Below are 27977 nucleotides of genomic sequence, written 5' to 3' on the forward strand. Positions count from 1 at the left end.
CATTAGTTATTGTTGGTGATTGGAACCTTATTCTTAATCCTGCAGTTGATTTAGAAAATTCTAAAAATATAAATAACCCTAAAGCAAGACGGATAGTATTGGAAAAAATAGAATCGTTAAATAGGATAGATATATGGAGAGAACTAAATAAAGACTTAAAGAAGTTTACATGGTGGAAGAAAAACCCAAGACAACAAGCTAGGCTGGACTTCTTTTTAGTGTCTGAAGATATAAGAAATATGACATTGGAAACAAATATTTTACCCAGATATAAAAGCGACCACTCATTCATAACATTATCTTTCTCCAATACAATTTATCAAGAAAGAGGACGCGGATATTGGTTATTAAATACTTCACTTCTATTAAATAAAGATTATACAGATTTAGTTAAAACAATTATAGAAGAAACTAAAAAAAAATATTCTGAGAATAGTGATAGTGAACAAAGTGAACAAAGTGAGTTAGACATCAAACTTAAAATAGATGAATCTACTGGTTGTGTGCCCTTCACATTAAGATGAACATCTCATAATTATGGCTGTCTTACCTTCTTCTGTGACAGTTTTACTTGGCGTAAGTTGAGGTCAGTGCCTTGAACCCTCTGTTTTGTAGAATCAAACACTTTCCTTTTCTTCTGACCACTCTTGGCACAGATCCGCTCATGTACTGCCTGTGCAATTATACAAAAGATTCACATGAATAGCACAACCAGTTGTATAAACATAAACAATAGGGTGACACAACTCTGTCACTGATCTGAATATTTCTGGAATATTTGCATTATTGAACACAAGGTCATCATAATAAGGTAAAACAAATAATGCCATGACAATGTAGCTCACCTGGATATAACAGCCACTTAGCAAAAGATGCTGTAAGCAATGACTTTAAAATATTTTCTGCATAAATACTGAAGACTAAAAACTAACACCAAAATCTGAGGATTTGAAGAAATAATAATGTCATAATAATTAAGGAACAACATCCATGCCAAAGTTCACCTCTGTCAGTTTGGCTATTTCAGACGAAATTTGCTTTGTAAATTTCATCTGAAATAGCCAAACATAGAATTTAGGAGCATGGTCCAAGCAGTTATCGGCCAAGGACACAACATTTGAATATTTGAAGTCCTCAGAAAGCCAAAGTCATAATTCGAAGGAATTCTGCTGTTGTTCCCGGAGGACACATTGATAGATAAGCCATATGCCGTGAATGTGGTGAACTGTCAATGCATACTGTTTTATGATATAAATGAGTCACACAGAAACACAGAAGAAGAAGAATTATGCTTTATGATATTAAAGAGTTATTCAGTAATAGTACAAATAGATAAAAGACATAAAACAAAAATACAATAAATTTAAACAGATCAATTTACAGCTAAATGGCAGTGAGTGTACACACGATGCGGATGTGTTTACAGATAAAGCACTTAAGAAAATCAAAACTACTAAATAGTTATTGTATTAGAAGATCAAATGTACTGAAAAGCTTTCATATGCTGTATTGTAATAACATTGATATGACACTGAGTAAAAAAACATACCAGTACTTTTTAAGTCTTATCTACCACAAAAATACCACCAAGATGGCAAATTAACATAGTTGAAAAGCTTTCCCACACTTATCCTGCTGAAGCATTTGAGATGGAAGTTACTGCAGACACAGCTCGAAAAAAAGTTCTCCAACACAAAAAGTGGTGACCATTTCTGAACAGAATCGACCATGAAATCCTTCCATTCCCCACTATTGGGAATATTGAACACCTACCTATGGCAAATATTCATTAGCTATGTATGCGTGGGTATTCAAATATTTGTGTGAGAAGGCATCTCCTTCTGCACCTTCCCATAAGCATTGCTACTGCTAGATCAATGCCCTGAAGACCCTTAAATCCCTGAAGGACAACCTCGTCTACCATCATCTGTCTGACAGACTACGCTGACTATTGTGTTGGAACTACTTCACCTGAACTGAACACTGATATCAACATGCACATATTAACATTTTAAACATTTTAACTTAACATTCATTAATTGAACATTAACTATGGTAATGAAATTATGAGCGGTACTTGTACTTGTAGTCACAGGCGATTCTGGATTAACGATGTTGACGTATGAATATTGGAGCTTCTTCAGATAAGAATGATATGTCTATTTCTCTGTGACTTCAACAGTGTTATGCAAACCTGGCAGTGGTACTCGTATATTGCTGTTGTAATAGGCAATAATCCTTAAATTATCAAACTTAATCATTCTCAGCTGCTCCCCTTTATTTCCAAGTTTAAAAACTGTACGATCTGGCATGAAACTGAGAATTTATTCCGGAGACCAGATGAGAGATGACTTTACAGAACAAAGAAGTTACCTCTCATGCCGTATTTTCTTGAGTATAGTGCGCAACCGAGTATAATGCACACTTCCCTCTAGCGGATTCAGTATTTTGGAAGAAAGAAAATTTGAATATTATGGGCAGAAAAATTTACACCGTACCCTTTCAGCAAATTCCATTAAACGAACGGGTGATGAGAAACTTGGTCAGTACAAATTTGAAAATTTGAGATAAAAAGATCACCAGACATGTTGATTTACCATTAAAATTGTATTTTTTGTTCTGCTAGGCCTTGTTTTACATCCAGGGATTAAGATTACCTTGTGTATTTTCTCAGAAACTAAGCTGGAAACAGCAATCAGCTGTACAAACGTTTTCTTGGAATCAACCGGTGATTCAGTCAAGACACACCCAATGATATAACTGTAAGGATTTTAATGCAAAGGATTGGCAAAATTGTATTTGAAACTATTTTTTTTATCAGGAATAATATATTCCAATATCTTGTTATTTAGTTGCAGCTTTTACTAAATATATTTAAAATAATTATAACAAGCTGATCGCCATTGCCGGGTATTATTTTTCACATAGAACAAGTTTCACCAGTCATCGTCGTGATCACGAGAACTACGCGTTGACATAGAATCGTCAAACTATAACAAGTACGAATTTTAACGAATCAAAGTATGGCATTTATGATATATGAATCCATTCTCTGTCAACTAAAGTTTGTTTCAAGGCGTCAATAGTGGTAATCTGACCATGGTTGCTGTTAATAACGGTGAGTTGTGCGATCATCCGATCACTTCACACACAATTTCAACGAAATTAATTAAGACAATATTAAAAGGAATTTTTTATAAAATTTATGAAATAAGTTATAAACATAAGACCAGTTATACATAGAACACTTTTTATAGCCAGACTTTGTAATTACATGACTAATTTGCGAACTTCAGTATGGATTTGTTGACATGGTATTTCCGGTGTTACATGCTCACGGTAATGTTTTTCGGTTGGGGGAAAAAAACATCTAAACTTTTTATTGCGTGTATAATGCGCACCCCCTTTTACACAGCTGTGTTTTTTGGAAAAAATAGTGCGCACTATACTCAAGAAAATATGGTAGTTGTGGAAGGAAGGAAAGCCCCATGTCATGTTCTTTACTTTGAACCCATGGAACCCAACAGAAGGACCAACTATACCTAAGTTCTTTAATTACTTCATATCTTAAGTGGTGTGGCCATTTGCAGCCAAGCATTAAGAGTGGCAGACAACAAACATGAGAACATGATGTCATGACAATACATCATTATAGTATGTCAGATATAGCGGGGACTGAAATGTGGATATTTCCAGTGTATTATGGTACAGAAACTCAAGGGAATCATTGGCTTGTGATTTTGTTGAATGACATCCTGATGGGTACTGATGATGAAGCACAGCAAATAGACTTGGTGGATAGAGTTCCAGGAGGAGTAACAGAAAATGGAATCATATACTCGCTCCATTGAGTGTCTTGGGCACTTCATCCATGCTGAAGGTCTACACCCTCTTCAAAAGGTGAAGGCCATCGTATGGAAAGTTCATTGTGAACATGTCGCCACTGTACACATTGCTGAAAGGTAATTTAGTATGGAAATTGAAAGAAAAGTCCTTCAATAAGTATTTTTAAAGCAAACCTGTCAAGTAATAGTGTCTTGGCACAATATGACACTCATCATTGCCCTCTTACCTCGGCATGTGATGCCTAAGCCTACGGAATAGGGTGTGTCATATCACACGTTATGTAGGATGAATCAGAAAGACCAGTGGCTTACATGACACAAGCATTGACGCAATTAGAGACTAACTATGCCCAGCTAGAAAAGGAAGCCCTGGCCATTGTGTTTGGGGTTAAGAAGTTTCATAAATACCTATATAGAAGGAACTTCACACTGATAACAGATCCCAAGCTACTGACAACTATCTTCGGACCATTCTGGCAACAGCCATACTTCAAACTATGAATTCAGATATCGCAAATCAGAAGAACACACTAATACCGACTGCCTATCAAGACTACCATAGGAGTCTTCAACTGCAGAGACGACAGTAAACTATGTCTGCTACTCAGAGAACTTGCTAATATCATAGATGCATTATTGATGTCTTCCACTGGAGGGAGTGACAAACTAGGAGGGGACCGAAAAGAATCTCATTCCGAAGCAACATGACATCATATAGTTGGCTTAGGGGCATTACAAAGTGTATCGGCCGGCCAATGCAGCCAGGCTGACAGTTGATGTCTTGTTGAATGTTTCTTGTTGAAGAGCACCGGAGCCATGATGGCTTGAGAGAGCACCGACTTCTAAACAGGCTCAGATACCCTTGAGCAGACATGAGAAATTGACTATGTTTGTGTAGGAAGGTAGGTCCCAATGATGGGGTGTTGACAAAACCTGGTTGTTCAAGCCTACGATGACTCCGGTGCAATGGGTGGCTGAAGATTTTTGAGCAGATGGTAAATTTCTTCAAAAAAGCTCTGGGAAAGAGCAGTCCAGTCAGAATACACCAATGGGAAAAACATCCTCCTCACGACTGGCCAACAACAAATCATTGAGTTGCAATCTACGACCTCAAGACTTTCTATCCTGTTGCTAAAAGTCACCCATTTTCAGCGACAGTCATATGGGGACTACTTTTCTCGCAAGCAACATTTCCGATAATCCTGTACATATGCGTGCTGTAATGGTCAACCCTGTTTGGTGTCATGATCTCAGAGCAAGCACCTCCACACGCATAACGGTAGTGCTGGTAATTGCTGTTTGGGCTCAGCCACACGTGTCTTCACTGCATGCCAGCCTCCAAAGTGTGATGAGTTGGGCCCTGGTTGTCACAATGATCTGAGCATGGGGGAGATTCTGACAGGTAGGTGAGCTGGTGTAGACTGGTCAAGTGTCAGGGGACACTGCCTGTTGTTGCAATGTGGAGATCGACTCTGATATCAAATTGGCGATCCATCATGCTTGTAAGGATGTGGTGATGGACGATGTAAAGAAGGCTTTCAAGTCGAAGATGATGGGAGGGTCCAGATGGAAACTGGTGTGGGGCTGCTCACCAATGCTAACAGTAACACCATGCAACGTCATTGTATCCTTCCTGCCTCGCTGAATGTTTCCTACTGGAGGACTTGTAAGACGATTTAAAAAACCCTTTATCTTCTGAAATTTCTTCGTTGTCACTGGTTGCAAGATGAGAAAAGCTGAGTTGGACGCATCAGCACAGTCTGTGCATTAGGATGAAATAGTGCAGAGTTCCGCTCGTCAGAGGATACACCAATGATGTGGGTCCCAGGGTGTCATGGCTGAGACCCCTTTATAATTAATTAGTATTAATAGTGTTTTTTATAAAGCTTACACACACAAGAAAGAAGTGACGTTTCCAACGTGTACAAAGGTTTTTGCAGGTTTTGCAAGATACTGGTTGCCTTACAACTGGCTTGGATTGCTGACAGTGATGTCTGTTGAAAATCTAAGAATTTTTTAGTGAAACATAACCATATTAGAAGGAATATTGCGTGTGATGCAAAAAAAAGTAGGGTTTTTAAAGGAATTATGCCTTTTGCACAATGAAAACAGCATCCCCATATTGGGTGAAAAAATAACTGAAAATTTAAACGCATGGTTATTAGTCTAGCAGAAACATCAACCTTAATGTCTTTCAATTAGACAAATGTGATTTCCATATCTTACCAAAGACTCTGGAACAAACTGTCTGCCACAATTTCTGCATGGATATCTGTCAATGTCTAGAAAAGAGAGAATAAAATATGTTTAGAGAAAGCAGATTATGTGGTTCAATAAACTAAACAAAGAAAGCATGAAATACGTGGCTATCAAATATGATTTTAAAAAAGAACTGGCCTAAATTAAAATATGAACATGTTCTTTTATCAACCAGACACTAAAACTGTTACAACAAAGAAGGCTCAGCTTGTAGTTTGGAGGTGTATCTTCTAGGTTTTGAAAACACATATATTCTGCATGAAAACATTTTAATAATGAGTACTTAAAGAGCAAGTTCACACGAAAATAAACCTTTTTTTCTTGTACTTTTTCATCATGAAAAGTATTTACCTTGTAGTTTCAGAGGCAAAACTATGAAAATATCACAAGTATCTAATTTATTTTATTCATAAAATCGGTTCATATTTTTCACATTTACCGAGAGTTCTATTTCCATAATAAACACACCATGGCTTATGCCCCTTGCAATATGATGTCATTGGTGCCAAGGAATGACGTCATCAGACTTTATTAGACAGAGGTGTGCGGTTCTATCTTCTCAGATGCGCAGCCTATTGTTTTGTTCGGCGCCGCGCTGTTCAAGATACAACGCTAAGCACAATTACTCTAAAATATTTCGTTTTACAAAATCGCGACGGAGAAAACAACAATGCATGGATAACGTACTGTAAGATTCGCGATGATGGTTGGAAGGGTTCGTTGTATCGGAGACCATATAATTATGAATTTGCGCTTCTTCGTTCATTTGTGTTGCGCATTTTGGCTCTTGCTGAGTTGCTGTCGTGTTCCGTGAGAGTTTAGATACCTGCTGGTTCTTTAAATCATAATAACAATACAAAAAATTGCACACAAAAATCATAGACGAGGCCGAAGGCTGTTTTTGTTACTATTATTAGTTACATGGTCCTGTGCTAAAACTGATTGGAAGCGAATGGTGTACGATCCTTTTATGGAAACGGGCTAAAGGGACAGCACTCTCATCAAGACCCTGACTGGGATGTTTTTGTAAACAAAGGCCGTAAAGTTGAAGTAACTCGGTCAGGTAAGTTTGCTGTTTATTCTTACCACAGTAGTATTTAAGAAATGTATTTTAGCAGTTGTAGAGTGATATTTGTACATAGTTTCACTTGATAATCATGAATATCTGCGATGTTGTCTTGTTCACATTTTCACTTCCTGCATGGTTATGTGTGTGTGTGTGAGGGGGGGGGGGGTACCTAATCTTTAAATAACCATGTATAATCATTTTGATTCAGACTGTTGAAGCAAAAAGTCACAACAATTCATCTTGTTGCAACATGTTTAATTGTTTTTATTTCGGCTTTATAAATTTTTAATTTTAAAAAGATATCTGGTTTTGCTGGTTTGTAGCCAACAAAATATCCCGTCAATATCCCAAATCATCGCCCACCCACCAAACAATATAAATTGACGTCCAAAAGAAACTTTACCAGAGTTTGAAATCACTCTTGCTCAAAAACAACAAAACATACATGCATGAAGTAAAGTGTATTGAGAAGATCAATATATCAACATAATCAACACTGAAAATGACAATCATACTGCGACCGAGAATGACGTCAGAGCCCCCGGAAGTTGGGTGTGGTACAAAACTCGAGCTTTCAGAATCATGGACAATAGGCAGAGTACATAAACAATCGCTCACGTTCAATAACAAGTCATTAGTAGCGTGTGTGACCACCAAATGCCTCTATAAACGCAAAAACTCTTCGACGCACAGAAAAAGTCAGTCATCTGATGAGGTCATGTGGGATTTGACGCCATTCTTCTTGGAGGGCCAAGATCAGTTCTTGCCTGTTGGCTGGAGAGTGTGGTCGTTGTCGAACACGACGATCCATCAAGTCCCAGAGGTGTTCTATGGGGGACATGTCGAGTGAGCGTGCAGGCCACGGCAGGCCGTTGACATTGTTGGCTGCAAGGAAGTTAGTGACAATTCTGGCTGTAAGGGCTCTAGCATTGTCATGCTGATAAATGACACCACGTGGCTGCTGTAGGACAACTGGACGAAGAATGTTATCCATGTAATGCTGAGCTGTCAAGTTTCCGTCAACGATGACCAGTGGTGTACTCTCATGCCCACAGATCCCTCCCCACACCAAGACACTCCCTCCACCATATGGTACGACCTCCTGCACGCAACACATCACCGTTCGTTCACCCCTTTGGCGGTAAACACGTTGTCTTCCATCAGCCCTAAACATACAGAATCGACTTTCATCAGTGAAGACAACCCTCTGCCAGTCACGTACAGTCCGGGCCCATCTCAATCGCAGACAACAATGTTGCGCTGTCAATAGCTGTCCTCTGTATGGTCTCCTTGCCAATGACTGTTGACTAACCCTGTGACCTAAGGCATTTGTCGCCGATGACGTCACTGTCAGGAAGCGATTTTGGAGGTGCAAGGTACGCAAGTACCGGTCATCATGGGGCGTGGTCACCCTGGGTCTGCCTGTTCTTGGCCTGTCAGCGGTCAGCCCTGTCTGTCTGTAACGTTGCATCAAGTTGGTAACGGCAACATGGGAGCAACCGAAGGTTCGTGCAATATGGGAGTGAGTGGCTCCCATCTGTACCATATCCAAGGCTCGTTCATATTGTTCGACTGTGAGTCGTGGCATTTCTTTTGTGTTTTTTTATCACTGTGGATGTCTGACTTGCCGTTGCAATCGTTTTTTACCCTTACCCGCACGTGCATTTGCAGTTGTCCATGGTGCACGTATTTTTCACTTTTTTCGCGTGTTATCTCTGCATACACTATTGTTGTATTTAGGTTATGTGTTTTAGATAGACTTCATCGGAAAAAAAATTATACTTTGTCTGAAATTTATATTTTCAGTTGGTAAAGTTTCTTTTGGACGTCAGTTTATTCAAATTGCATGTTCAATGCAATTTACACACATACACAATTTATAGTACATTGATACATGTAAAAATCAAGTTACCATTTATTTATTTTGTGATAGTGAGATATAGATGACAAAAGTGTTAATGTTTCTATGTTGTATCTTTCAAATATGAAGTTTCGAGCCAAGTCATGCCAGACACTGATGCCCAGAAAGTACAGGTCCCAAGTCCATCATAGTGTACAGTAGCTATCCAATGTGCTTCACAGTATGAGGTAGAAAATAATATTGAGACAATAAATAAGCACACAATGTAAATACTATATGCAAATAATTTCTGTTTTGAACAAATTTGTATATCTATTATATTCTATATTGTTGTCTTTTTTTGTAAAAGTGTAGTGTGGATGACAAATAAAAGTATACTGTGAATGACATATATAAGTTTAGATCTGATACAATTTGTACACAGTTAACTGATGATATTTGTATTCAGGCACCCAGTGACATGCCTGTCACTGCTGAAGATTATTACCACCTTCTTTTACAATTATTTAGTCAGTGTAAATATTATTTTGACAAATTTATGTAACATTTTTAAAAATATTTTTCAGGTCCACAATGATGATATGGAAGAGTATAAAAGCCTTTCCATATTCATATGAAATCTCTGTAAAAAAACAGAGTCGATTGTATGATTCTGACTAAATCATGAACATGTGTTAATGAATCGGTATCAAATACTGATAATACCAGGTGTTCGCGAAAGGTGAGAGTATCAGGTGTCAGAAGAAATTCCTGGTGTTGAGATCCATTTTCATTGTGTGCAAATTGTGTGTATTTTCATGCAGAGTTACAAGACTTAGAGTATTAGAGTGTCTTGTGAGGTACAGTGCTTCAGTCAACAAGAGAACTGTACTTTTGAAATAGTCAACCACTGCACTAACACTAAGCATTTAGCCAGTGCTTGTGATATTTTTTCAGTCTTTTCCCCCTCCTTTGCCCTTGCCAACAACTCCCTCATCCAGCATCAGCCATCCTGTATTACAGAAACTTATCAAATGAAACAGCAAAGGCTGATTGTTGTCAGAGACCAAAAAACAAGATTTCAATGAAAAAGGTTTATTTTAGTGAGCATAGAAAAAAACAGTACATACATCAGATGGAAATCATTCACGAATCACCTCAACAACACAAGATGGAATAACTTTTCTCTGATTCTTCAACTATTTCTGCAAATCCCAAAAGTGAACCTCTTGTTTATGAGGTATAGAAAGATTCTGAAATGAAAGAGTGTCTTTTATTACTCACACTATACAAAACATTACAAAAAATATCATACCATTTAAATAAATATTTTTGTCATTCAATCTGGAGGGATGCCTATATAAGAAGTAACTTATATTGATGATATATGCATACTTTTTATTACATGTTAATAATTCAATAAATACAAAAACAGTTTATAGTTCTATCGTGTTGACATGATGTGTTTATTACTGTAGGTTTGAATACTTCTTGAAATATTGTGGGCATGTTTCAATATCACTGATGTAAGTTAATAACCTTACAAGTTACATATGCTTTCACAACTTGCTGGCAAATAAACATTTGTGGTACTGGAGATTTTTTTTACTAGTCAGATTTGTTTGTTGTGCATGATAGATCTTAAAATGCATGATAAAATAAATTGATGAAAGTAAATCATATTATATGTTTTCTGAACTTTATTTCAAGTGTTCATACATAAAAGGGTGGTGGGGTAGCCTTGTGGTGAAAGTGTTTGATCGTCACACTGAAGACCCAAGTTTGATTCCCAACACGGGCACAATATGTGAAGCCCATTCCTGGTGTCCCCAAGTTGTGATATTCCTGGAATATTGCTAAAAGTGGGTTAAAATCCTACTCACTCACTCATTTAAAAAAATGATTGCATATTTCATAAGTCTGAACTTATTGAAGATGCAAAACCATTTTAATCTGAAACTGTTCCAGATGATTGCTGAAGGAAACAACACCAAAGAATTGTAATTATGATTTACCCATTCCTTGATTGTGGGGTTCTAAGGTCATTCCTTTGGGACATATACATCTGTTTCCACCTTTCCTATTACAGTATTTAATATATTGTATCTCTTAATTGACGTAATTGATCCTAATCACCACAATGGTTTATTTATGTCTAAGTACATATATAACAAAGTTATACTGTACACAGACTGTATTTTGTTATGAATTGAATTTTTAACACATGATATAAGGTATGTTATCATTTAGAACACACTGAACACAGGTTATGTGGTTGATCTGCATGTGATTATTTCCAGTCAGTTAGGACAGAGTTGTAGGGGGTGGTTGTTAGAGACGTTTTGCTCAAAATGTCAGGTTGGGAGGTCCAAATTTCCAAACAAAGATTTACAATTTCAAATATTTTTTTAATATTCAACAAGTTTTACTTATAGTTTCTAAGATAATTTATATATATCGATGGTGACAGTAAATGAGCATTTTGTAAACATTTTACATTTATCTGGTCCAATAATTAATCATATATTAAATATTTCTTCTTTTTTATAGTTTGTTAACGTTTATTTTTTTAAATCTGGCCTCATAATAGATGATAAATAGTTTCCCTGCAAAGTTGCAATGCATTTTCTATGAATGGTTGTCAGAACAAACCAATAACCAATTATCTATTAAATAGAATAAGATATAGGCCTACTGCAGTAACTTGTTTCAAACACTAAACACATCCATAGAGTGATCTTTCTTTTCACTTTCAAATGGGGACGGTTTTGTTTGGCGGGTGCTGGTGCTATTGTGAAGTACGACATCCAGTTACTTATCAACAAATATGGCAGTTAATTTGAATTCGGATGGGGAAAAAATCAAAGAGAATTTTTTTTTCCAGTACGTTTCCACTTGGCAACCGACTTTAGAAACGCACTGGGACGTACCCCATATTCATGTTACTCTACGCATATGGTCTCGTAATCAGCTGGTAAACCTAATGTGTAATCTTGTTGAGACAATGTTTGGCGACAGATCGTATTTGTTTCTTGATATTGCCAAGTAGCATTGTTCTGTAGCCTATAGGTGGTGGGAATAGTTATACCTAATACAGACAAACTCAGATTGACGACAATGCCGATACGGCAATAGGGTCGTAACAGGGTGGGACAGAATGAATAGGCCTGCTGACGAAGCATTCAGGTCACCAGGCGTGACAAAAATCTCTTAGAATATTACCTTTCCGCTTCTGAAAACGTAATAATGAGCATATAGGTAATTTAGGTATACACACATCAAAGTGATATTCTTACCTCGCTGTCACTGGTAGGCCTAATTGTGTAGAGGTCAGGTGACACATCAGGTGACGGGGGTCTTCTCTTGTTTCCAGCTTGCTCGTTTTGGTTGAAAAGCGTATGGTTTTGCGATTTCTTGAAGGGTCAAAGGAACTTCTTCGGAGCAGGCAATGTATCTGATGCCATGTTGTCTCACAATAAACTGGTATTTGATATCTTTTGCTTTGTGACAAGACAGGGACCCAGTTAAATTGGCACCAATTACGTCATACCAGGCCTGTTTAGCCCGGAAAACGAAGGCCTCATAACCGCACGACATTTTCACACTTATTGTGAGCTTCCTAATTTCACTGTGAGAAAAATGAGTGTATATTTTCAAACACTGATACTAACTAATTCTAAAATTGTGTTTTGTTTAAAATAAGAAAGAAAGTGATTTTTGCGTGTATACTTCCCCTTTAAGATTTGTATGTCACTTAAGAATTGAATTTCACTTTGTGTGAGTTCATTGGAGTATGACCCTCCAGCTTGTATAACATATGGCGCCAAAGTTACGTGTGTGATCGAAGATAGGTCCATTGAATAAATTTGCTACCCATGAAACCGTTTCAACAATTTTGATTGAATCTACTTGTACTTATTCTTGGATGGTAGTACGTTAGTATAATCTTGTTAATCATTAAGAAATAATAATGATGTCAGACATTGAGCAATGTTAAGTTTGAGAATTGTTAGGGCTGTTTAGAGATCTTTCACATTTTGTCCTTTAAAAATGTTGGAGCACCTTTACAGTACCACAACTTCTTGTGAGGACGATCTCTGCCATCTAGATGACATGTCACAAAGACAAGCATCCAGTTTTTGTGAGAATCCATCGGATGCAAACTCGCGACGTTTTGATTGTTAGCCCGACAGCTTACCGAGCTACGTCCACACTGTGAAACAAAGTACAAATTTTACCTTGTCATGCCTATACCATTACGTAACTGAATGAAAAGGGTTGAATAGGTGGCGGACACATACGAAAGTTACGGGTAGGTATTGTGTATCGTGACTTTAGTCAACGGACACTTACGAGTGATCCTGATGCCATTTGCCACACTCGTCCCATTCCATAATCTACAAGATACAGAGTGATGAGGAATGAGCCGATATGTTGAGAACTGAAAGCGGCTCTTGGCATCAGACGTCGAACTCCCCAGTACGCATGAATGAGATGGAATTTAATCATTCGTCAGGTAATTTTTGTGACAGAAAAGTGTGGTAGGGAACACTGTAAGGAAAATGTAGATAATGTAAGGAACGAGGGAGGCATAAGCATGGTTAGTGACGACACAAGGGTGAGTTCGCTTTTGAATCAGTCCTGAATAAATGTAGCATGTGAAAGTGGCTTGTGTGAATGTTCCAGGACAGTTTCCAGTAGCCAAAATATTCTACCCTAAATCATTTCATTTTTCTTTCCCGGACAATTTTGTGTGCAGAATATTAGGAGCAGTTATAGAATCAATAATAGCCACTAAGCGGGTACCTAACCCTAATATATAAAGATCGTAAAGGGGATCTAAGGGCTAAGGATAGAGTTGGGGTAATCTAATAGCCACCAAAAAAGGTACCTAATCCTAATGATTGTAAAGGGGTGATTGATCGTAAAGGGGATTCAAGGGCTAAGGATAGAGTTTGGAGTTATCTAATAGCCACTAAACAGGTACCTAATCCTAATGATTGTAAAGGGGCTAAGAATAGAGTTCTGGGTAACCTACCCCAACACCGGCGACATTTGGATGTGTTCAGCGCCAACATAATATTACCTAATAAACTGCATTCAAAATTCCTCATTATAAGGACATGTTTTAAGAATACAGAAACAGCATGGATCTTATCAGGATTTTCAGAGTCTAGCAGATTTATCATTAACTGACGGTCTTTAAAAATACCTTGCAACATGGGCAGAAATTATTTTTTCCATTATCATCAAGTACCTTTAACATTTTGTAACCCTGATATGGGTATCTATCAGGCATCATTCTAAGTAATTTAATCCAATACTTAATTACCCTTAATTGGCTGGCTACAAAAATATTAATATGGCCTGTTTCACCAAGGATTGCCTTGTTTGAGGCAAACTTACCAACACCTAGAAAACATTTGAAATATGAAGTGTGAACTTCTTCAATTGCAGCGTAATAATTAGCACCCATATTTCAGAACCATACAAAAGTATAGGCATAATTTTGCCTTCAAAAGTAGTACATGCTGTGAAAAAAGACACACAACTATTTTTCCTGAATAAATTGTAAAGAGGCCTAATGGCTCTCGACGCTGAACAGCTAATTGCTTACATGCCATAGACCATGACAATCTAGAGAAGAACATAAGACCTAACTATTTATAGTAAGTAACTACACTCAAGGCAGACGAACCAAGAAACCACTTTTCATGCTTTGCAACAATACCACCTTTTCTAAAAACTACAACATTGGTTTTATTCAGATTTACTTCAAGGCTCCATTTTGAACAGTAACTCTGAAACACATTTAACAGTGTTTGCAAGCCGTTTACAGAAAAGGAAAGAATTACAACATCATCAGCAAAGAGAAGGAGCATAATGTCCATTATTTCTTGCTTTACAACATCCTCTGGTGTACGACAAGGTTGTGTTTTAAGTGTACGTTCAATGTTGATCTTTATACATGCGCTGACTGATGCATACATGTTTTACCATGACATCATCCCTTAGTGACTAGTAAATACATCATTTTTTACCTATTAACAGTCAAAAGCTTTTTTAAAGTAAATAAATACACAATAAAAACGACTTCTGGTTTTGCACAAATATTTAGAACAAAGAGCTTGTGAAACAAACATGTTATCAACAGTAGATTAGTTTGGTCAGAACCCTGCTTGAGACTCGGACAGTAAATCATTTACTTCCATCCATATTCTCAAACGTTTTTCTATGATTGACGTGAAGATTTTTCCCATAACATTTAGTAGTGAAATGCCTTAATTACTTGGTTCACCAACTGACCAAGATTTATATATAATGAAATAATAATACTTATATTCCAATATTCTGGAAACACACCCATGTCTAAAATCTTATTGAACAATAGCTTCAAGTATGGAGCAAAGAGATTTGATGGTAGTTTAAAGAATTCAGGGGGTATCCCATCTTCATCACCTGCGGACTTGCCCGTATTAAGGTTATTGATAGCGTCCGTGACCTAGCTCTCTTTCAATGATCTCACCTGACAGGAGCTCTAATTTTTTAGAAAATGTAAAAAAAATAAATCAGATTTCCATTTTATTTTTTTTCGCTGATAGCCACATAGTCAGTAATTGTATTTGTTATCATCTCCTTTTGATAAAAAAACATATGAATTTACTGTTGTAAACTGGTAAAGAGATACATAATCAATCTTTGTTAATCTCAAAGTCGAACATGAATAGCCTCCCTTGACAATTGTCCGTGTTGTAAGTGGTAGAATTTTTAATGTTACAAGAGGCTCTATCATCACAAATGGTGGTCTTTTGAGCACAGAACATGTTCATAAAGTATGCCAGAGGCATTCTGCATTTAAAAAAATGCATCTGGCTTTTCTTTACTTTTTTTCATCCTCCAACCCTGGACTTAGGACTGAAAAATCTGTAATCCTAAAATAAAAAAAAGCCTGGCCTAAAGTAAATCAGCCAGTCAATTGGAGATATATAACTTCTCAGAGCACGTCGCTGTATGGCCTTTTTCACTGTCTTCCAAAACTGTTTACAATCACTGTGTTTAGCAGCAGTATTGATTTCTTCATTTAAATGTAGGTCATAGTTAAGTTTCTTTTGTTCCAACATTTCTTAAAACCATCTTTGGCTGATATGTACTGCTTTAAGTTTGAATCACACTTACAACTTCTAAATTTATTCAAAAGTCTGTATTTCTCAGACTTCAAAAACTCTCACTCCTTGGAGGCTGATATCTTTGTCTACCTGTAGATCCTACAGGAACAGCACCAGCTGACTTTGCACAGTAGAGTATGATATCTCTGAGCATTTACCGGTACATTTTGATCTACCAATAATATATATTCTTCAAATATCTTTGCTGAGATACTTAACATAAGATGAAAACTGTTCTGAAGATAATTTATACTTAGGAACATAGGATAAATGAACAGAAGCAGTACTTTCCTTGTATACTCCACCAGTAACAAAATCCTTGAAACTGCACACTAAAGGTAAGTGATCAGACTTGGTGCATGGTGAAACGGACATTTATCATCCAAAACTGGCTCCCACAGGAAATATTGCTTGGATTAGATCAAGCGATATCTACACTGTAGATATCACTGCAATGAAATTACATCACAATGCTTTGCAGACCATTGTGACGTCACTGTTAAGATATGACGTCACAATCAAATGACATCACTAATGGCTCTGCTACTGAAGCTGTTAGCAGTACTTTTTACACTGAAGACACTGCTAATTACTGTCTACTAATTGAAAAAGTTGGAAGAATGATGTTGGATGATAAACAAAATCTCACCCTCATGTCTTTTGATATCAAATATATCAAAACTCATTGATAAAAGTGGCAAAAATCCTCGGCAAGCCTCGGACTTTTTCCACTTTTATCAACTCGTGTTGATATATTTGATATCAAAAGACACTCGGGTACGATTCTCTAATCGTAATCTAATTGTAATCTTTGAAACAGTCTACGTATGAACTGATAACGACCACATCCATCAATTTGGTTTTGACATCAAAAACACTGACAATTTCATTGGGATTCTTTACTGGTAAATATAAATCACGGAAAATTCTCAATGAATGTGTACTTCGACATAAATGTCATATGTCTATCACCGTTAGGATATATACTTTCCAATGATATGAACTATTGGGACATTTAGATTTCAAACAAGGGCGCTTACTCTACTTTACTTGCCACATTCGGGTGCTTCCATATTACAATTATGTAGAAAAATAGGAAACTTACAATGCCATCACTTTTATGGATGGCTAAAGTGTTGTCGGAAATGCTACAAAAATGCTTTTTTGCCTTCATTTCATACATACGAGTCATAGGGCTATGAAAATAGCACATATGAAAGTAATGCAAATTGACCTAATCTAGCCTATCCTAAATGACATTGTGATTACCCTTACAATGAACTTTTACAGGTAAAATTATGATAAACTTAGAAAATATTTGTGTGTTGTCATGCATGTATGAGTGAGTGAGTGAGTGAGTTGGGTTTAACACCACTTTTAATAGTATTCCAGTTAAATCGCAACGTGTCAGCTTAATGTGGGAGGAAAGCCCGAAGTGATGCAGGTCTCAGATGTTTACCACTTTGGTGAAACCCACGAGCACGGGTATGTTGCTGACAAACCTAGAAACATAATCGGGGCGAACCGGGATTCGAACCCACAATCATAGGTTTCGGGCGTGCACAAGGGACGCAACTCTGCACAGCGAATCGCGGCGCCTTAGACGACTGGGCCACCCGTGCCCCCCATGCATGTATGAAATGGCCTATAACCTGAGGTAATTACCAGACACCTGTCCCGAGGTGATGACCTCACACCATGCCGTGCATTCTCACAGGTGCAAATTTCAACCTAGTTGGGGGTGGTCTCAAAATTTTGCTGTTATTGTACTTAATTGCGTGTGCGTTGATGGGGTAGCAATTTAGGATATGTACTGCATTATATTTGCTTGGATAAATGATGGAATAGTTAAAAGCTATGAAACAGGATGTGTACTGGAAGGTTGCAGTTTTAGAATCAAGAAGTATTTGTTTTTCTATAGATGAGGTAGCATCTATTTCCGCTGATGACGTATATGAATGAGTACTATTGTAAGAGTGAATATTATCCTACAATATTTTTTATCCCGGGGATGAAATTCTCTTCTGTCAGGATGATTCTCCCCAGTGAATTTGAACCCATGCCAGTGTGTTTAATCCTCTGGAGTAAAACTTCCCTCGGGATAATATTTAGGTTGGATATAATCCTTGCTTACACTATCACCCAAATGTATGATAACTGGTTCACCAAGGCTGATAGCTAGCAAAGACTGCATTGATCCTCCTTTTGACAAGTGTGAATTTGAATGTTGTGTTGTGTCTTGCCAAGAACCCTGTCCAGGTAGCTGGGATAGGCTCAACAGGGTTGAGCTCACAATGTCTGGTGTACGTAAGACAACGTGACCGTGTTGTGCCGCTAGCACATATGTCTTGTACTTTACTAGTTTCTTACTCGGCCAAATTTTCTCAATGAACTTCTGTTTCAGATGGTCTGATGTCGACACTGTCATATAATTCCTGTATGGTCGCCTTCAGACTACTCATGGTTCGCGCTGCTGTATCTGGTTCCCGGACATTGTATTAACTGGAGTTATCCATGACTATGACACTGAGTTTTTTAAAATGGGCAATAGCTGATGTTCCAACCAGTCTATGAACATATCTCCTCTTATAACTTCCTTATGGAAATCACCAGTTTTCTTTTTCGCCTCGAAAACTAGCACACATCAATCACCAGCCCCAGATCATGGGTTGCTGCGTGAAAAACAATGACATGATTACCTTTACCTCATGGGTGCTTTTTGTCCATCTGCCGATAGCCACATGTAGTCAGTGGAATGATTCATCAAGGTAAGTATTCTGGAAGCCCTGACTGTGATAGTTATGAATGATGCAGAGATAATGTGACATCATAGAAGGGATGGAATATTTCCCCTTGAAAAGTGCTCGGTCCTCTGGGGTAGCTTCTGCTCAAAAAGCTTGAACACTATACACCTATTGTCACCCTGTATCAAATATGGCTATGGCTATGCAAGTGTAATTTAACATGCATCATGGGAGCAGTGTTGACAAAACAAGCGCATCATCATTTTGTTTTTTTAGAAGATGTGCATCTAGAAATTTCTCAATGTGATTTTTTTGGTGTTGATTAGATGTTTTCGGAAGAATACATATTTCTATAGTCCGTTTTAGACTGCCATCATTGGACTAAATTTATCCGAAGTTATACTGTTTTCGTTTGAATTTTTCTCCTGTAAAATTGTCGATAGGAGTCCTTGAGACTGAAATACTTCAAACCACTGTAATGGGAGTTATTCAATATTTTAAACGCAACAGTCTGCAAAAAATTATATCCTTTTTTAACAGGCAAAAAGCATTTTTCTAGCATTTCCGAAAGTACTTTGGGCGGTGCATTGATCGTTTGGATTTGTTGACTTACTGTTGGACTATCAACCCGAGTTGCATATTATACAATTTGGTTGCACTGTGGGAAGAAATAAGAAAGCTGAAACACTTTTGATGGCAGCTGATGGCACCATGAGGGTTAAAGGGGCACTGATCTAATGCAATTCCCCGGACTGGTTGTTGCCTTTGTTATTGTTATTTTCCCCTTGAGTACCCGGATGATATGCAACGCAACTGAGCGTGACCAGAGACTGGGCTACTGTCTGCAAGGACAGCTAAATAAACTTGGAGGCTGGAGGCAATATTTGCTTTACGAATTTTTGCATAAACACTGATACTTGTGTATTTGTCGTCATTCACTTGATGCTCAGTTAATGAATTTATTACAGGTACAATTAGTGGTAGCACCACTTAGATTACCTGACAAAGGTTCCCATTTGGCATTTATTTTGTCTGGGGTAATTATTCAATCTAAATCCAAGTTTGAAGTGAGGTGAAATGTGTCTTATGTAATATGCACGTGGCAGACCAGCAAGAGGTGAATGATCAGTTGATTTACTTTTTTTTGTAAATAAACGGATCGTTCCTTGTCATCAAAGGATTAACAGAAAATATGTTGATTGATTAATCACTGTCATCTTGCACAGTGGATATGTCAAAAGTGAGTTTTTACATGTCTAGGTTTACTAAAACAAAGGGAATACACTCATATCATGGCGTGAAGTGCCGATGTAAAAACAACATACTTTGTTCAAAGGGTTAACTGATAATACGTTGATTGATTGATCATTGTTATCTAACACTCAATGGATTTTTTGGGAACCGTGGACGTTATGAAAATAGTTGTCATGTGTGCTTTCTCAGCCGACCTTTGAGACTTGACACCTATGTGAAACACCTGAAACAATCCAAGTGATCAATTGAGAAACGAACACGGGTTATAATATCCCGATATAGATATAGATCTTTTAAAATATTTGATTGTTACAGAGACACGTGACATTGAATAAGTTTCTTTGTACAGCTGCAGACGAATGGGATATTGTTCCTTTGTGTGGATATTCACGGATACATTCCTCGAACAAGGAAGCTCCTAAAATTTATACACATAAATTTGGTAGGTTGTAATTATGGTATTTGCATTTTGATTTCCTTCATTTGAACCATTTCGTTCTTGTTTCTCTACGTCTTGGTTGGGAAATTCTTCAATGCGCGATAGAAATTGTTTTCACAAGTCTTTTCCTTTGTAAGCATGTATATATTACCGTCAATTTGTAAAATGTGATTCTCTCAGGCAATTTATAAAATGTGTAAATATTTCAGGCATATTGACTAAAAAATCTGTCCAGATTGATTAAGATGATCAAAAGGGCCTACAAACATCACAACAGATTATTATGTAGGATTAGAAGCCTAACAACATAGACATGTACTTTTCAACGTAACATTTTCAGTCTCCCTGTGATGACATTAAACATCAAAATGTTTGGAATTCGTTATCATAATAAATGGAAATGTTTTTCAGTCACTTTGTAAAATAACTGAATATTTAGACTTTTAATAAATTTGAAAATGTTACACATTTTGACAGTAAAAAAATAAACACACTTTAAAAAAAAGCAATGCTCAGGTGAAATATTTACTTTGTGTTTCAAGTCAAAATAGTGTAAACGAAAATCGCAAAATTACCAAGCAAGTGACATATCAAAACTTCGTCACCAGTACCGGTGTTACCCACAAATATACCTATATTTCCTTATTATCTCGAAAACTGTATTTCATTTTGTTGATCAATGTGACCATACGCCCTTATTACTACCAATAAAAGTGACTGATGCGCTTACGAATTGCGCAGCAGAGGTCGCGAACTAGTTTAGATTTCTGCTATACATCCAGGTACTCACTGGGAAAAAACAATAACAACGGCAACAACCAGTCCCGGGGAATTGCGTTAGATCAGTGCCCCTTTAATATTAACCATCAAAGCTGTCTGTCCATATCAATGATTTGAATAGTTTCTGTCAATCAGCATCATAAAACAGAAAGACAATCTACATTATAGTTTCGTCTCTAGCACCCTGCTAAATCAAGTACGGTTATATACTTTGATGAATGACTATTTCTGAAGATGTCCTTATGATCATATATGTTTAGCCTTTTTGTTTACATTGATGTCCTGGCAACGCGTCCATGGTCATGACAAATCAACATTATTCGGATATTCCATATATAATTGCAAAAGAGCCCGCAATCTAATTTACATATATATCTATTTGTCATAAGTGTACCGTGATGTCAAAGCCGTTACGTGAACTAGACTCGGTTGAATATGTAATGCTTACCTTGGAATGCAGACGCCATGTCGAACAAGTTGTGAAAGAAAGAGCTTCAGACAGCACCTTATCAAAACGGCAACAAGCAAAAACGGTACTTTAGCGGAGCCGTTTCGTGACAGATATGGCGTCAATTGTGCACTTTGTGATATAAGCATGAAACGTGTCACAATTGTAGATAATGATATTCCAAATATTTTTAGATATGGAGGCCACCCTAAAACATCCAATATTGCCCCCAATATTGTGTATCTCATTTAGGCATGGCAAAAAACCTCAATATATCATGGAAAATGAACTTTTTGGAATGTATTTACCCAACAGTACATGTTAAGTAAATACCAATATTTTAGTAGACTATTTGTTTTGATTAAGGTAATCTTAGTGTGAAAAAAAGTTAAAGAATATGCATTTAGGCGAACCTTTAGACACATCATTGAAGCCAATCAACTATACCAATATTGTATACTCATATGGTAAATAACAACATATTTAAAGAACAAAATATGTATCGATTGAAATATGCTTGTACATGGTTAATGTTTTGGTTGGCTACTGACAATAACATTTGTAAATTGGTGGACTAATCAAATGTGGCATGACTTAGAAGCTTGTGGTAGTGTAGTCCAGAAAGGCTCTTTGCCATATGCTACTGATGTTACCCATAGGCGAGAATATGTTCCTGTACTTAAAACTCATGTTTTTGTTTCGCAAATTCATAAATGTATTTCTTTCAAGTATCATGACACAAAATTTAACTCATTTTAACTTAATTCAACAGTTTACACAGTGTCGTCTGTTTCGCGATTTAAGTACAGAGTCAACAGACGCAGAGCTCAGAAAACATACTGGAGATGTACAGATGCCAACTGCCCATCGTATCTGGTGACACAAAACAACGTGCTGAATGCGGTCGGTCAATGTCACAACCACCCTAGCAGTCCCTTTTTTGACTGAAGTTGATGCGTTCAAGTCAAAGCTCCATCATCGTGCAATGACTGACAGCAACATGCCTATCCCCCAGATCTATCGAGAAGAAGTCAGCAACTTGAGAAAGAACCCAACAGCTGCTCCTGACGCCCTTCTCCAACACATCCCTTTCTTTGACTCCACGAGAACCAGCATGTATCGACAGAGACATAAGACCCTTCCTAGGCTTCCACAGACACTTGCAGACATCTGGAGAATGAGTGGGCCACGACTGAAGCTGGAGATGACTTTCTGCACCGTCTAGATGCTGGAAACATTTTTCTGTTCTTCACAAGCCAGAATCTGGAGCTTCTCTGTGCAGCAGATGTCATCTTTGCAGATGGTACATTTTCGTCTTCACCTCGACTTTTTGACCAAATCTACTCGATCCATGCTGAATTCCGAGGACACATGCTACCCTTGATATATGGATTCTTCCCAAACAGAACAGAAGCGACCTACACAAGTGTGTTTGACTACCTGAAACAGACTGCAGAGACTCGAGGACTTCAACTTTCTCCTGATGTGTTCCAGTTGGACTTTGAACGTGCGTCTTACACTGCAGCTGGTGTTGTGTTTCCAAATGCTCAGCTTCGTGGGTGCTTCTTTCACTACACCCAGAGCATCTGGCGTTGCACACAGAAACTAGGCCTTGGGACAGACTACAAGTCAGACGACAGTGTGAAAAAACTAGTGCGACGAGCTGCTGCTTTACCTTTAGTGCCACTTGACAAAGTTGAAGATGTCTGGATTGATGCCATTGCAGAGGCACAACAAGATGACTGGGCTACACAGCTGATGGACTACGTCACTACCTCCTGGATAGAAGGTGCATGGAACCTGCCAACTTGGAATCATTTCGAGAATGATTGACATAGAAGCAACAATAATTTGGAAGGTTGGCACAACAGACTGCACAGGTATGCCATGAAGAAACATCCGAATGTGTTTGAGGTTGTGCGATTGCTGCAAAAAGAACAATCAGTCACTGAAGTAAAAATTCAGCAGATCCAAGGACAGCAGAGAGATCCAATCCGTAGACGTCGCTACCGCATCATCGATGCTCGGATTCGATCTTTGAAGGCCGATCTCTTTGCCGATAGACATACCGAGTTAAACTACACAGACCATGTGTCAGAGCTGCTGCATTTTGGCTAATTTGGCTAAATATTCAAATGGATGGACTTTATGAATGGACTTTATGAATGGACTTTATGAATGATCCATTTCTTAAATTTTACTTTTTTGTGTGATATTGTATGAAAATATGTTGGCCATATGATATATATGCATGTTGTTATATTGACTGAATAAATTAATATAATGTGTACAACATATCTCGCACTATGTTGTTAATTGCTTTGTTAATCTCGGGAACACATGTGTGACATCATCTCCATTTCCTGGACTGTCGACACATATTTTGACTGATTATTTTGCTATTGTCGACAGTCCGGGCATGATCCGTTTCTCGTGTGTTGTAGACTGTCGAATGGGACTCATGTGTGTGCGCAGGGTACACATATCTATTGCAAGTGGAGGCACGGGTGGCCCAGTCGTCTAAGGCGCCGCGATTCGCTGTGCAGAGTTGCGTCCCTTCGGACACGCCAGAAACCTATGATATTGTGGGTTCGTATCCCGATTCGCCCCGATTATGTTTCTAGGTTTGTCAGCACCATACCCGTGCTGGTGGGTTTCACCGAAGTGGTAAACGTCTGAGACCTGCATCACTTCGGGCTTTCCTCCCACATTAAGCTGACACGCCGCGATATAACTGTAATACTGTTAAAAGCGGCGTTAAACCCAACTCACTCACTCACTCTATTGCAAGTTTTAGTACTCATACGCTTTCTCTTTTTGTGTTGATATGAAATTTCTATTTTCGTACATGATATGATTTCATTTTTATCTTTGGCTGTTCTGTTTATATTTTTTCGAGTAGCTGTCTGTCCCTCATAAATTGATATAGTTCTGCCTCGCTGTTGCATTTCTTAACTACAGGAGATCTACAACATATAGCGGATCTAACTGCAATTCTTGTTTTAACCAAGCCCGGGTTTGACTTTCCAGGAACTGGATTCAGGTTGATTGCAAGATAGGCATACCTCGTCATAGTGATTGTTGTGCATTGTGAAAGTTTTGTTTGTTTATAAGTTGTTTAACGCCGCACTGAGCAATATTCCAGCTATATGACGGCGGTCTGTAAATAATCGAGTCTGGACCAGACAATCCAGTGATTGACATCATGAGCATCGATTCACGCAATTGGGATACGATGACATGCATCAACCAAGTCAGCGAGCCTGAGCACCCGATCCCGGTTGACGTGTAGCGACCAGAACTGGGATACGACTGAAGCGACCAGAACTGGGATAAACAGTCCATAATTTCGCAAAACCCCATTTACTGCGGTAATGCTTTCGGTTAGCTCTTAAACACATGGCGATATATATGCGGAATATGATTTAGTTTATATTTTTTTTTTTGGGGGGGGGGGGGCGTACTGAATATGATCTTCTGTATATTTCCATGTCCCATTCCAAATAAATAACGCACATTAAATTCTTCACTATAAATTGGAAACATCTTCAGTTATTATTATTATTTTGTTATTTTGTACTTGACAAATATTCACACGCCTTTCTGTGCGGCAATTCACATTTATGCACAAATGTCAGTGTCTGTGCGATATTTCTTTCAACAAATTATGTTATAATTAGATCAATAATTGAAATCAAGGATGTGTTTCTACATCACATTGCGGTCACAATAGTATATAGAATGTAATGGAATCGTCCATATTTCAAAAGTAAAAGCGGTAACTCGAGGGGTTTCTGAAATATTTCGGATTGTGGCCGTTAAATAAAAGAGCCTCGACACATCATGCATTCCATTTAGATTTTGTTTGTAACTGTAAACAATTTTCCGTATTCTGTTGTTTGTGGCCCAATTTAACGTGCGGTCTCCTCCAATCCCACAATGTGAATAGAAATGCAAATGTAACTGTGCTGAAGGGAATCCTTGTAATTCACACTTGAGTACATGTGAGAAATCATATTTATATAATTTCAAAACAATTATTTCACTTGCCTCTGCATTTAGACAAGCTCTTTCCACTTCTTTTAATTAGTTCGATGGGTTAATTGTATATGGTTTGCCAGAAGATTGAGGCGAAAATTACACAAGATGAAAGTGTTTTATAATTCTTCTTTACAAAGTTACGGGGAAGTAAGTACACAGGTACATCGGACATAAAATATACATTACTCAGAATGAAACGCGGGGTGTTGTAGATCAGACATGTTATATACATCATTATAAATGAAAGACGCGGGGGAGTTTGTATATCGGACATAAACTATACATCACTCAGAACGATAGATAACGATGGAGGGTGGTAACCTCAAATATCACATTTACATGATGCAGGTAATGCAAGCTCAGAAGTTTGGTATGCACATTTATGATAAATGTATAAATATAAATGTATAACTAACAGATATAAGCGGTAAGACGGATATGACTCCTCATGCATGCATGCACCGGTAAACCAGACCTAACAGAAAGGAGTATATAGTTACTCCATAGTGTTCCTCCATAGGAACCAGGCAGCTTCAATTTGAAAAAAAGGAAAGATATATTGAAGCAAGTCGAAATAATATATTTATATATCTAGCCTAAAATCACGATGATCCATAGACATTGCTTAAAATATACCCACCGCTTCGCTTGTCATGTTAGGCGACATTCGATGGTTGGTTGGTTGGTTGTTTAACGCCGCACTGAGCAATATTCCAGCTATATGACGGCGGTCTGTAAATAATCGAGTCTGGACCAGTGATAGACATCATGAGCATCGATCCATGCATTTGGGATACGATGACATGCATCAACCAAGTCAGTGAGCCAGACCACCCGATCCCGTTAGTTGCCTTTTACAAGAAGCATAGTCGCCTTTAAGGGCAAGCATGGATTGCTGAAAAGACCTATTCTACCCCGGGTCTTCACGGGCACCACAATCGATGGACCGGGTGGGCATGCTTGTATAGTGACTTCGTTAATTGTGTGTCATTTACCACGATATAAATACATGTAAGTAAACGATTGGTTTTGGTATGAACAACGTCCCACGCCGACATGTACGATGTCTCGCAATCAACCAAATAACGAACCTGACTACCCGAGGCTCGTTAGTCGCCTCTTATTATACGATTCTAAGCCGGACTCCCCATCCGATCATGGGAGTATAACCTGCATGGTCAGCTTTGCTGTAAATGGTTCTTGCAGTAAAATGTTGGTCCACATGGGCAGAGAGCAAAATAGTGATTGATATTATAAGCAAACACCCAGCACGTCGGAGGACGTTGAACCTCCGATCCATGAAGTCACCTAGTAAGACAATTAAAATTAAGCATGTGTTGCTGGGGAACACTTCTACACGAAATCAACTGCCTGAGTGGTCGAGTGGATAGACGTCTGCAGAAGGAGTGAGTAAGTGGGTGAATATGTATTTACACTGCTTTTAGCAGCATTCCAGGAGTATCATGGCACTGGACACCAGAAATAGGGTTTACTCAATGAACACATGATGGGAATCGAACCCGGGCCTTCGACGTGACGAGCGAACGCTTTGACCAATAGGCTAACCAATCGCACCCCTGACAGCGGAAGGTAAAAAACATGGAATAAGATAGTACCCGTGCTTGGCGATTGGCATTACGTGGATAAACGTGGATAAACACAGTACATATTCTGTTTTACAAAACTCATGTAAGAATCCATGTATTACCTTCACCCTCACTCGGTAAATACAAGAATTTCTGAATTCTGACACTCCTTGTGTAACACACTTACTGGTATAATACTCCCTATAAAAGTACCAATCATGACCTCCCTCAATATTTGCTAAGTTTGTGGTCCTATTCACTTTCAAAAGCTAAAATTAATTATAAATATTCAACAGTTAATAAATTTTAGAGGTGTTATGCCGCTTCTGCACGGTTTGATTACAGTAATACAAGGGTAAATATCTAATCGATAATTAATAAAAATCAGCTACAAGTATTCCATTATTTGTACATGTGAAAGGGCTATCCCATTTCTGGTCAAAGGGACATGAGTGATAATATAGTAAAAGGTCTCTTATAAATAGCAGTATTGACCCATTTCATTA

At 37.9% G+C, this 27977-nt stretch overlaps 2 protein-coding genes across 3 annotated transcripts in view; one reads left to right on the forward strand and one right to left on the reverse strand.

The window, feature by feature from the left end:
• LOC139464624 (zinc finger C2HC domain-containing protein 1B-like) overlaps positions 1 to 21911 on the reverse strand; it is a 213324-nt gene extending 191413 nt beyond the window's left edge. For both annotated transcript variants that reach the window (XM_071246160.1, XM_071246153.1), the window contains exons 1-3: positions 21845 to 21911; positions 6072 to 6127; positions 551 to 673 (exon numbers count right to left, since the gene is read on the reverse strand). In XM_071246160.1, the coding sequence (XP_071102261.1) occupies positions 551 to 673; positions 6072 to 6127; positions 21845 to 21863 (198 nt within the window). In that variant the 5' untranslated portion in view covers positions 21864 to 21911. The remainder of the gene's footprint in view (positions 1 to 550; positions 674 to 6071; positions 6128 to 21844) is intronic.
• Positions 21912 to 23215: 1304 nt separating this feature from the next.
• On the forward strand, positions 23216 to 23677 carry LOC139455843 (uncharacterized). Its single transcript, XM_071237393.1, has one exon. It carries the CDS (start codon positions 23216 to 23218, stop codon positions 23675 to 23677), a length of 462 nt encoding a protein of 153 aa, XP_071093494.1.
• The last annotated feature ends 4300 nt before the right edge of the window (positions 23678 to 27977 follow it).

Source organism: Haliotis cracherodii, unplaced genomic scaffold, assembly GCF_022045235.1.
Source record: "Haliotis cracherodii isolate W230 unplaced genomic scaffold, xgHalCrac1.p SCAF_1, whole genome shotgun sequence".
In the NCBI taxonomy this organism is placed as follows: Eukaryota; Metazoa; Mollusca; class Gastropoda; order Lepetellida; family Haliotidae; genus Haliotis; species Haliotis cracherodii.

Excerpts from the sequence above, each read along its gene's own strand:
- LOC139455843 (XM_071237393.1), top strand. The coding sequence starts at position 23,216 with ATGCTACCCTTGATATATGGATTCTTCCCAAACAGAACAGAAGCGACC.